We start from the raw sequence: 12,446 nt of genomic DNA on the forward strand, positions 1-12,446 counted from the left end.
GAGGCACGCGCTTCCCACATGGCCCACAGCTCCCCTCCGGCCCCCTCTGCCAGCCCAGGGGCAGCAAGTGCCCAGAGCCGGGGCTGGGTGAGGGCAGCTCAGAATTTCCCCTTCCCTTTCTTGTTATGAAATTCAAAGCAGCTTATGAGGAACGCACATTGACTCTCCAGCAGAATAAATAACTCCTAACCTAACCTGTCAGCAGCAATTACGCACCAGTGAACCACAGCAGTCACCAGACATGTTTTCTGCATCTTTACACCTCCCTCAAACCCCAAGTGGAAACGCTGCACGGGCCCAGAGCACCAGCACTGCGTCTTCGTGTCCCTCCGAGCCCTACCTGCAGCTGCTCACCTGAGGGCAAACGCCTTGGGGTCGGAGCTCCCTTCACCTGTGCAAAGCTCCAGGGGTGAGCAGAGGGGCAGATAGGAAGTAAAACCAAAACCAAGCAACCAAGCCTGCCTCGTTTGCCCTTTGCTATTTGCAGGTGGCAAAACCAGAGAGACAGAAGTGGGCCAAAGGATCCACGCTGGTGACGGCAGTTCAGAGGTGGCACTGAACTGCAACCCACGTGGTAGAAACTGAAGTGTTTTTCTGAATCCATGGGCACATGGTGGACCATCAAAAAGTAGTTTACGCTTCCTAAGAAAACACGACAAGAGTTCCATTCCCAGCAATTTACAGAGCTGTCTGTACACACGCACGTGGGGAGCACAGAAGTGCCTTGCATCAGAGCATCAGAGTCAACGGATTTCATGACAGATCTAGAGGGGAAGGAGAAAAAGAATCGGCCGCCCCCACCAACAGCCTCAAAGAGCATTTTAAGCTGTCTTGTAAAAGCACAGCGCAAAAATTTTGCCAGAGAGCAGTGCCTGCTCACGGACAGACCTGCACTTGCATCAGTATTCACAGAGTGTCAGCAGGCGAGGAACAGCTCTGTTCGTGGCATCACGACTGGACTCGAGTCCCAAGTGCAAGAACAGGCGATGCGATCACTCCATCTCCGTTAGCGCTAATGAGAGCTCATCTCCTCGCTGACACCAGGCTGCCCGAAATCAAATGAAATGCTCTTATCTTCTCTGATGCCTATTAGCCATAATACAACCACATCTCCAGAAGTGACCTTTTTAAACAACACAGATTTTTCTTTTTGTTTGCTACTCTCTAGTGGCCGGGTCCCATTACAATCTGGTTTCCATGCCCTAGCCAAAGGCTCTGCAAGGGACATCACGGGTTAAGGCCACTGAGACGGGGCGAGCTGGCCCAATTCTCACAGTCAGCGAGTACCTAGAGATGCTCCACACAAAAGGTAAGGTGAGCAGTGAGTGCCCAGTACCTCTGATATACAGTTAAAATGGCATCTGAGAGATACTGAGAAATACGGGAAGAAAGAGAAAAAAGCAGACAACACACCACTGTGGAAAGCCCACCTGTGAGCAGTCCTCAGCACCCTTTATTCCAGCCAAAATGCTGGAGGTCTACTGGCTGTCTTCACTTGCAAGAGAGTGCTATGAATTTAGCAAATTTTCCATTTTCTAGAAAGAGTTTGATTGCATTACATGCTACTGGCTTCACAGTCACGGAGGACACCTCTAAGAACTACTTCTGGGCAACTATTAACCATTCTCCCACACAATCAACATGGAAAACGTACTGGTTAAGAACAATGCAATGGACAAAGCCAGCTGACGAGACTGCCGACCGTGTCAGTATGACAAAAACAATTAAGCAAACGTTAACACTTCACTTAACCCTAAACTCCAGTCTTTCCCTGCCTCCACGTAAGCGACACGCACTGACACCTCCACCTCATCAAAAACGAGACATTCAGAACAAGCCTGCCTGTTCTGGCTAAGCAAACAGAAAACCTCCCCAAATCACATGGGTTAAAATTCCCCAAGTAAAAAAGTGGCAGCATATACTGGACTAGATGTCCCTTTTTAGGGTCATCCAGATTATCTGTCGCACCAGGGTGAAAGCCACCCGGTCCATCACTGCTGCTGGTACTGATGGCTTACAGTGAGATAAGATTTCAAGTACAAGGAGACTGCATGAAGCAAGCATTCCTAGAAGACCTACGAGTCCTGGAAATCTGGAGCTTACGTGACTACACTTGCATGGGGGTAGAGCAGGGCGGGTTCACTTCTCTCCTTTTCACTACAGGAAGCAGATATTTAGCTCGGTTTAAGGCAGGTCAGCACTGTCTCTCTCTGTTTCAGCAGACAAAGCGCCGTACGACAACGGCCAACAGTAAGCAGCAGCCACCCGAACGCCATCGGTACCTGGATGTATCGCAAGGCACTCCTTAGGACGCTGAGGTTTGAGGTCTTCTTGTCGTCGACGTTGGGGATGTTGCGTTTTAATGTCTCAAAGCATTCTTTCAAATGTGCACGTCTAAAGAAAACACAGGTGGTTTGTCAGCTTGCGAGCACACACCAGAAATCAATTTCACAGAGGGCTAAAGCTTAATTTGGGCCTTAATCCAGCAAAGCACTTACACATGTGCATAGCAGTCACCGGGACTACCTGCGTGCTTAACGCTGCACCCCCTCAACCCAGCAGACAGGCTTTGGGCTGTGCCTTGTGCGGCTCGGATTCTCGTCCTAGCTTTGGCAGGAAACCATCGTGCGATCTTAAATAAAATATCACGTCTCCCTGGGCTGTTCTCTTCACTCGCGCCACATTTCTGATTTGGCTATTTAGGCTACAGGAGCGTCAGAGCAGGGACTGGTCTTTATTCTGTATTCTGGCTGCACACGTGTTAGTTTGTTACTTCAAATCAAGTAAGAAATCACACCGTTATGCACGTGGGGATTTACTTTGCGGGATCAGGGCTTTGCAGGGTTATTGCAATGCAATTATGCAGCTAAATAAAACATACTGGGAAGCAAGAGATGCAGAATTGAGCTATAAGAAAGCAAAGCAATATTGCAAGATTCATTAAAAGTAACTAAGAATTTTGTTCAAGTCATTTGTTAAAAACAAAAGCAAAAAACCCAAGCCAAACAAATATTGACAGACTATAGGCCAAAAAATAAGTAAAAAGTGAAAGGGAATTATAATTGAAAAAAAGCAAAACCCTGGCTTTCTACGCACCTGTTCTTCTCCAATTTATTATGTACTTCCCTGGTCCCAACCCTGTAACCCAAACAGAACAAAGATAAACTCAGTGTCAGGTTTAAAACTATTGCCATTCAACCTCTACGTTCAGCAGCGTGTGTGTGTCTAGGATACGGAGGCAAATATTAACGAGCAATAGAGTTGTTGAGCTATCACTGCTTTCTTTGCATACATAATCTACCTGTACTCTATCAAGATAAACCCCATACTCCGCATGCATTTAGATGGGCTAAGCATCACCCACAGGCTGCACACAAGCTCCAAGGAGGTACCGGGGTAACGCGTCGGTGTGCACGCAGACACGGCCACTGCCAGCTACAGGGGGAGACCCCAGGTCTGAATTGTGTGTGTTTGTGCAGCCCTGGATTGCCCAGATTCTGACCCATTTCTGAGCTACGCCTACACTCCAGCGGGGTGAGATTTATGCGGTTGCAAATTAAAGTACACATGACTTGGCAGACATACTTCAAACCTCTTTCGTTTTTATTGTGCCTGAAATAACACAGCCAAACACAAGTATGAAGTGAAGTAATCCAGGAATCCTCCAGGCCCTGCTGAAGGGAAACCAGGGTCGGCTTCTGTTCCCGGGGGGCTCTGGTCTGTCCCTACCTCCCCAGGTCATGGGAGAACTTCTAGGAAAGGCCAAATTCACGTTACCTTAGTTCTGCAGCTACAGTGGTGATAAAGCACACGAGCAGGCTCGTGGGGAGTTTGATACCCTCCTGACAGTACGCAAAGTGATTATTTGCTTCTGGTGCTTTTGGTTGAAAACGCACCGGCAGCGAGGTGAGCATTGCAGGAGGTGGGTTAATATTTAATAACTGCTCAGGAGTTTAAAAATAAATATTTGACAGCCTTTTCCCATGAAACATTTACAAGCTGGAAAAAGCGCCTTCCCAGCGCTTACACCCAGAATAGCTCCTCTCTGGGGAGCGGGAGACGCAGTGCACCCCCAGCACAGCGCCGGCAGCGACCCCGCGGGGCCAGGGCTGCCCCAGCTGGGGGCACAGCACCCCCCGGGCCCCGCTCACCCTGCCCACAGCACGCAACCGAGCGCCAGCCCCGTGGCCGAGCGGTTTATAGACAGGGGCTGAAGATCGCCAGCTCTCTGCGAGGAGCTGCGTTGGCATTTTACCAAGGCTTTTATCTTTGCGAAGTTCTGTCTGCGTTATTTCCACCGTTTCAGACGGTGCCACCCCACGGCTCGTGCTCCTCCCGTGCTGCCTCACAGGGGACGGGAGCGAACGCGGGGCACCCAGGGGAAGGAAGCGAGCTGCCATGTCCCAGCGCGCTGCCACACGCCCAGCGCTCAGCTCCAGCGGGCAGGGGGCAAGCAGCAAGGCCAGATTTTGACCTGGCCGGAACATCTCTCCCGAGCAGGCGGCTTCAGAGAGGGGACTGCACTTTGCCCAGCTCCCACCAGCACCAGTTCGGGTGGGGAGGACCAGAGACGAGAAGCAGCTCGAGCCCTGCCCAGCAGGATGAGCTGGGCACTGCGACCTGGCTGGGCAGGAGGGGGCACCGGGCCCCAGCACCTCCTCTGGACCCCTGAGCACAGCCCGAGCACAGCCCCGCTGCCCGGCCCCAGCCCCAAGGCAGGGCACAGCACGCAGCCGTGTCCCTGCGGGGTTAGCCCCCCCGGTCTGGGCAGTCCCAGAGAAACACCATCAGCTGCAGGCAGCGTGGTGATGGTCAGAGGTCTGGTAACAGGGCCCAGGGGAAAGACCGAAGAGATCCAGGTCATTTATCCTGCAGAAAGGAAGACTGCAGGGGGCAAAGGAAAGCGGTAAAAGGTTGCTACAAAGAGGAAGGGAATCAATTCTTCTCCCAGTCCGCTGGAAATAGCCCAAGAAATAACACCAGGCTACGTCCTAGCACGCTGTGCTTTGGAGCCAAAGTCCTTAGGAGCAAGGTGGACGCTGACCAGGAGCAGCAGCAGAGTCACAAGCCCTGTCTGAGGGTGGGGACGGAGTAAACAGCCTCGAGTCCCTTCCAGCTCCAGGAGGCCCTCGGCAACTCCTCTGATCTCTGTCCTGGGAGACAACTTCCCAGAGCACAGTCCAGTGTTCAACAAATTTCCTGCAAGGGCTGCTGCACGATCTCCCTGAGCACCATCAGCAGAGCCCAAAGCCCATCAGCAGGTGCTGCCTGAGGGCAGGCAGGCAGCGCTGGGCCTTGCTTCCTAACACGCTTCTGGCTTGGGGGAAAAACAAAACCAAAAAACCCTTGTATATTCTAGTCGGGGGGGGGGGGGGGGGGGGGGGGCAAAAGACACCGAGCTAAGAAACTGTGCAATCAAAAAAAAACAAAGAGCCACCCAAACATCCCTGGACCTCGGTGTTTCTGATCTGGCCGCTCTTTACAAAGCAGCAGCTGCTCGGGGGCACTGCGGTGCTCAGGCCCCGCCGCCTGCCCCTGCCCGGTCTCACACTCACCCTCCAGGCCGCTTCTTCTGCTCGTTCGGCTTCACGTCCTCCGCCGGAGCCAGCTTCAGGGCGCCGAGCTGCGGGGCGGCTCCCGGGTGCTGCAGGGGCTGGGGCTGGATCGGCTGCTGAACCACATGGTGCTGCGAGATGGCCAGGACGGGCGCCGCGTAGTGCTGGAGCTGCTTGGGGCTGCCCGACGGCGGGGTGCCGGCCTTGCCGTCTGCCAGCAGCGGGCCCGGCGGCCGCTGGATGACCGGCGCCACCGCGGGCGCCTCCTTGGTGACGCCCGGAGTGCTTACGAGGGGCTGGTGGCGCTGCGCGAGCGGCGGGGACAGCGCGGCCTGGGCTGCCGGCTGCGGGGGGCTGGCGACCACCGGGATGGGGATGACGGAGATGGGGGCTGCCAGCGGCGGGGGCGGCGGCGGGGCCGGGGCGGGGGGCGAGATGGGCACCAGCAGCTCGCCCCGCGGCTCCTCCAGGGGGGCGGCATGGTTGGCCCGCGGCGCGCTGCTGGCCTTCCGCTGCTCCTGCTCTCGCTCCAGGCGGAGCTTCTCGTGCTTCTCATTCTCGTCTGGAAGAGAAAGGGGACACCGCCAGTGAGTAAGGTAACGGGACTCCCCGCCACGGCATCTCCCGCCCCACATCTCCCCCTGCGGCCTCTCTCAGCACCGAGCCGAGGCCTTCCCCCAGGCACACCTCACAGCAGCTGTGGGAGCCGGGCTCAGCCCCGCGCTCCAGCCGTGCTTCACTCCCCTCCCACGTCCCTTTTGCTCCAGCACACGTCTTACACACGCCACGGGTTCTGCCCCCAAATTCGGCCCTCAGAGCGATCAGCCGGGCTGCCTCCTGCCTGCCCTGCTACTGGCAGGCAGAAAGGAGCTGGGTGCCCCACCGCCGCCTCCTCGCCCCACCCCAGCGCCAAGGCACACGGCCAGCGCCAGCCGATTCTCCGTCCCGAGGCCTGAACGCCCAAATCGCAAGGCAAGAGGAAAAATGACCACGCCAAGAGAGACCCCGCAGCCCTGACAGACGGCCTGCGGCACAGGAGGGCACGCTGAGGAGCCCCAGGCAGCACCTCCGACCTGGCCCCCCCTCGGTTCTGGGGTGTGAGCAGAAATCTGCAGTGCCGGTACTGACAAAATCAGAGAGAATTTGTTTGTTTTATTCCACGCTTCTCCCCAACAGCCCGTACAGTTGCAAAATGGGGAGGAACGGGGAGAAAAAGGAAGCGATGCCCGTGGGAGCTGGGCTCAGCCCCCATCCCCGTGGGACGGCCGCGGCCCCCGGCACCGCTCCCCCCGACACCTCCACCCAGAGCCCCCGCTCACATCTGGGTCCGAACGGCACAGGGCAACCCACAGCAAACATCTCAGCTCTTCCTCTTCAGTGCTTACACCCGACCTTCTGCCAAGGAGCCGGCCGTGGCCCTGCTGGCATCACACGGCCGGGGCCGTCCCCTCGCGGGAGGCGAGGCAGGGCCAGGAGCAGGGCCAGGAGCACCCCGGGCACAGAGGCCGGGCCCCGCAGCCACCCCTGGGGCCGGGCGGGCTCCTGGGGCTGCAGCCCCACATCTTGTGCCCTCAAGTGGGCACGGTAACCCCGTGGGCTTTCCAGCAATACGAGCCCCTGCGGGCGTTTTTGTGCTGCTGTGGACTTCACCGAGGCTCCCAGCCTTCCCTTTGATGGAGCTGTTCCTGTATGTTCCTCGAACACCAGACAAAGTAAACGCGATCTGTGTGGCCCGACTAGCAAAATAAACCTCATTAAACGTGCTCCAGGTCTCCGGCTGTAATTGTGTGAACACGGCACAAATGAAATTTATTTATCCATGTCCTGTGGCGCCAGCGGCCCCGGCCTCCAGACATCTCGCGGCCTTCACCCAACGCCTCCCCGCACCCTGCCCATGGAGCTCGGTGCACGGCGCCCCCGGCAGAGGGCCAGGAGCTGCAAGAACAACTGGAGGGACGCTGACAGCGGGCCCGGGGCCGTCACCTCCTCCTAGGAACGTGCCAAGACCTGGGGGGAAAACTGTGCCTGGCTTCATCGAGCACGGGCTGCGAGAAACAAGGCAGGCGGCACGCTGTGCTCGCAGGCAGCGGGCAGGGAACGCAAGGACCTCGCGGGCATCTCCGGCAGCTGCCCTCAGCCCAGGTTTCTGCAGCACACCCTGGCACGTCCCCAGCCTTCGTTAACGCCCTCGGGCCCAGCTCCAGGTACGAGACCGGGCCAGCAGCAGCACGGGGCAGCGGTGGAGTGCCAGCTCTGCCTGCGCCGTGCGGCTGTGCTCGTGCTGGATGTGTCCTGCACCGGCCCCTGGCAGCCTCACCCAGCACAGCTCATCCAGCCAGGGAGCGTGCTGATGGCAAGGCTTTCCGGGGCATCCACAGGGGCTGGCAGTGAAATTCCTACAACAAACCATTTCTGTTCGCTGGGGAAGCCAAGAGAACAGGAAAGAAAGGTTATGAGCGAGCGTTACTGCTCAGCAATGTTTATGTAAATGTCTCTGTGAAGCAGGTGCAGCCCTCAGGCTGCTGACGAGCTGCCAGCAAGGCCTTTGGTATTCCAAATCTTGAGCTCCCTTAAGCTAAAGAGTTCATTTCAGGGGTTTTGTTAGCCAAAATCTGATGCCAGTGAGCCGCTGCCCCTGCACTTGACTCGTTCACCGGCAAAAGGAGCCCAGCTCTCAGCTCCCTCCTCTGAGGGTGTTTGGGCAGCCCTGGGCAGCCCCCCCGCACCGGCAGCGCTTCCAGGCTCTGGGAAGGTGCCTGCTGCTCGCCTCGCACCCACAGCCTGCAAACAAACCAAAGCCACCCCTCACAAAGGGCCCACAGGGCTCTCGATTTGCCCACCAGCAGCAATTCCCCAGCTTTCTGTCGGAGCCACAGACCAGGGCGAGGACCGGCAGTGCTGAGAGGGCAGGGGGCGGCTGGGCAGGCAGGCACACACGGAACTCAATGCGATCCCAGCTCCTTCCTGACACTCTCAGCACAGGGACTGGGGACTGAATGGCTCAAGGCAGCCCCTCAGGGCTCTGAACTGCAGCTGAGACAGGCAAGAGGCTGTGGCCAGAGCTCCCGGGCTGCGCCTAGCACAGCAGGGCCAGCAGTGCCCGCAGCCACGGGGAAGCGGCAGGTCTTGTCACAGCAGGGCAAAGAAACGGGGTCAACAGCCCCTGACCGGTGGACTGGTGCTATTTTGGGGCCCTGGTGATCCAGGAATACGCGGTGGCAGGGACTCTTAACTCTGTCATCTAATAATCTGCCAGGTTTAAATTTATCTCCTGCCTTGGCCTGCCCTGGGAACACCTCCCAGCCGTGCGGTGCAGGCTCCTGGCAGCCACGCGGGGAGCAGCAGGGAGCTGCAGCCCATGGCAGCACGGTGATCTCCAGCAGAATCCGAGCGGCCCAAGCGTGGTTTGGGCTTTGCTGATCTCCGTCAGCAGCTGCCGATGCTGAGCACTGTGACTACAAACACCTCAGGAAGGTCCCTGATGCACGCAGGGGGGTGGCTCCTTCCCGCACAGCCCCGCGGTCTGCAGCAGGGAGCAGGAAAAGTCCAAGGAGATCCTGCTGGGTGTCAGCACCAGATCTCAGCCCAACTTTCTGGCAGTACCTGCACGGACATATTTTTGCCATCTGGTGTTCCAGCTCAGCTCCTACATGGAGCCTGCCAGCAGCCAGCACCTCCCCGGCACGCCGCGGGCACTGGAGGCGCAGCCAGGGGCCGGGGGACGATGCCACAGAGGAGAGCTTCGCTCCTGGGCACGCCTGTGTGCGAGCCAGCGGTGGCTGCCCAAAGAAACACCTGCTCCTGTCAGCTCCTGACAGGAGATTCCCCCGCAGAAAAGGGGAAGAAGTGACTCTGCAGAAGTGAGGGGGGAAGCTGAGGAACTGCCGTTCCCCTTCCCACTCTCGCCCCAGCCCCGCGTGCTGCAGCACAATTCCTTTGATTGCTCGTTATCGAATAAACAAGGTTCCTGTTTCCTCATTCCTACGTACAACCGAGGCTGTTCTCTGGGCTGCACTCGTAGGGGAGGCCAGCCACGCTAGAGAAGGCGCAGTCTGACTCAGGGCTGAGTCACTCGGATGGTGCTGACATAAGAGGACACGCCAGGGAACAGCCGTGGCACTTCCAAGTGCCTGGAAACGAGCTGGAGCCCTGACAAAGCCGTGACCCCTTTATCTGGGCGCCTCTGAACCGTGGCTGACAGCAGCAGAACACGAGCCCCGTTCCTCTCTCCCATCTCTGCCAGAACCCCTCCGTTTTCTCACCCCTCTCCCAGCTCCGGAGTCTCGCCGCGAGGACGTGCCCGGCGCTGAGGACCTGGAGGCTGCCGTGGTGTGCTGAGATCAGCCCGTGCCTCCGCACCGCCGCTCCTCCAGCAGCCACACGCAGCTCCCCCAAAACTCTCCTCCCTTCAGCAAGCCCCCCCCGGCTGCTGCCGACCCAGGGGCCGCATTCGGGTGTCAGCCCCGACCCAGTGCCCCATTGTTCTGCCCACCCACAGAGGCTGGCACACGATCCCTGCGCTCCTCCAGGAAGACCGGGTCGCATTTAAAGTGCGCTACTGGCAAAGGACTCAGGAGCTGGCGGTGCACTCCTGGGGAGTGAGAGCTCACCGGCCCTGCTGGGATTTCAATTCTGGGGCTTTTACATTTGGTTCCACTCCTGGTGTAAGCAGTTCCCGGTTCCAGGCCCACCTGTGGCTGACCGGCGAGCCGCCGCGGCGCGCTGACACCGCACGCTCCCCAGACCTTATCTGCGGGAGGTGTCACCGTCCGGTGGTGCCAACAGAAAGCCTTTGGTCTGCATTTTCTCAGCCAGAGTGTTATGACACATTCATGCCCTACCTGTAAGAGCAAAGGAAAACCGGCCTTTGCATCTACCACCCCTCCTTAGCACCACCAGCACGGCCCATCGGTGCTTTCAGTGCCGTGGGTTTAGCTCTAGCTCTGGAAATCATAGGGACCCCGGTCCCCAAGCCTGAGATAGATTAGAGAAATGACAAGATGACCCTGGTAAGGGAACGCGGGGAGCAGGCGTGCTTCACTCCTACTTCACCGAGACAGAGGGACAGAGGGCTTACCAAGCAGCCAGCATTTCCCCCCACCAAACCCACTGAGGCTCCCAAACATGGGAAGGGCGGCTGGAAAGACCCCCAAGAAATCTCCTGGTTCACCATCCAAGCTTCAGCGAAGAATCGGCCATAACCAAGTAATAACCTCACAGATGTTTCCCAACACAACAACCACCCAAGTCTCTACGGATAATTTATCTCACGCCTGGGTTTGCTATTCCAGTGCCCAACTCAAGCCCTGATGCAGCCCTGGGTGGTCATTTTAGCTGTGTTTTAGTTGCAACTAACTCCTGGTGGGAAGGAGAAAGAAATAAAGCCGGCGCGCTGAGCAGAGCCCCGCTCCTGTCTCACTGCTGCCCTGTGGGTCTGGGGCAGGCACGGGCTGGGTGACCCCACATCACACCGAGTCACGGCCAGACCCGACCTGCCCGGCACTTCCCACCTGTTCGGGACGTGCACCTGGGGGACAGGAGCTCCTGTATCAGCCCTGGGCCCTGCGACCACCGCCCGCCGCTGTGCTCTGTGCCACGGCCGCACCGGGGGCACCTCCGCTGGAGCTGACAGCAGCCGGCTGTCCTCGGGGAAAGGAACGGACCCCAGGCACCCTCCGGCTCCCAGCTCCGTAACACAACAAGGAGAACCCGGGGGCAGCCGCCCCCCACGGCGCTCGTTGCCCCTCGGCTCCTCTGCCTGAGCCCTCAGCGTGGCCGCAAGGCGCAGCCACGGACTGGGAGCAGGGCGAAGCGCAGCGGTGAGACACGAGGGAGGCGTCCACAAACCGGAGGGAATCCTGCCTTGCTCCGGCAGGGAGCAGCTGCCGGCTGCAGGCAGCGCTTTGTCTGTGCGACCGCCCCAGCCCCGTGCCTCCCCGTGTGTCCGTAAGCACGGGGAGGGCAGGACCAGGGCAGAACCCAAGGGCCTGGGCAGCTCCGCAGCTCGCTCTGCCCCGATGGCTGCCCGTGCCCACGGGGGCAGCAGCTCCAGGCAGAGCCGAAGCGGCCGCAGAAAGGCTGCCCGGGCAGGGAGCTGCAGCCAGAGCTGCCCCCGCAGCAGCACCCGGCGGGCACGGCGCTGCCAGCGGCACGGGGCGCGTCCTGGGGGCGGGAGCGGAGCCGGGAGCGGAGCCCCTGCGCCTGCGGCTCCCGGCACCCAGCGGGGGCCGCTCCGCAGCGCCACGGGGGGGTCCCGGGGGGGGGGTCCCGGGGGGGGGTCCCGGGGAGGGGTCCCGGGGGCTCCGCGCGGTTCCCGCCCCGCGGGGCTGCCCCGGCCCCGCCCCCTCGGCGCCCCCCACGTGACCCGGCGGCACGAGGCCCGCGGGAAGGGGCGGGGCCGGCCCCGCGCGCACGTGGAGGGGGGCGGGGCCTGCGGCGTCACGCAGCGGCCGCGCGCCCGGCGGGAGGGGAGGGGCGGGGAGGGGCGGGGGCGGCCCCGCGTGCTGCCCCCCTCCCCCCGGTGCCCCCCTCCCCCCCGCCCGCTGCCCTCCCCCTCCCCCCCCTCGCCCCCCTCCCGGTGCCGGTGCCCCCCCGGCCGCGCAGTCTCACCACGTGCGTCCCGCTGCTGCTGCTGCGCCTGCCACTCGAGGAAGCGCGCGGCCTCCAGCAGCGTCTCGATGCTCATGGCGCGGGCCCCGGCCGCCGCCGCCGCCCGCCCGCCCGCCCGCTCCTCGGCCCGGCCGCAGGCGCCGCGCCGCCCCCGCGGCTCAGCCCCGCCGGCAGCAGCGCTGGCGACAAGATGGCGGGCGGCAACAGCAACACAACGGGCGGGCGCTGGCGCGGCCCCGCTACTACGCGCCGGGCGCCCGCAAAACGCGGCGCGGACTAGCG

At 60.1% G+C, this 12,446-nt stretch overlaps 1 protein-coding gene across 1 annotated transcript in view; it reads right to left on the reverse strand.

The window, feature by feature from the left end:
- Window positions 1–12,240, reverse strand: part of MNT (MAX network transcriptional repressor) — a 30,260-nt gene extending 18,020 nt beyond the window's left edge. Inside the window, exons 1-4 of the mRNA XM_032201173.1 lie at window positions 12,165–12,240; window positions 5,556–6,117; window positions 3,097–3,138; window positions 2,283–2,394 (exon numbers count right to left, since the gene is read on the reverse strand). Coding sequence (XP_032057064.1) covers window positions 2,283–2,394; window positions 3,097–3,138; window positions 5,556–6,117; window positions 12,165–12,240 — 792 coding nt within the window. The remainder of the gene's footprint in view (window positions 1–2,282; window positions 2,395–3,096; window positions 3,139–5,555; window positions 6,118–12,164) is intronic.
- Between the last annotated feature and the right edge of the window lie 206 nt (window positions 12,241–12,446).

The sequence above is a fragment of the Aythya fuligula genome, chromosome 20 (genome assembly GCF_009819795.1).
Source record: "Aythya fuligula isolate bAytFul2 chromosome 20, bAytFul2.pri, whole genome shotgun sequence".
NCBI lineage: Eukaryota > Metazoa > Chordata > Aves > Anseriformes > Anatidae > Aythya > Aythya fuligula.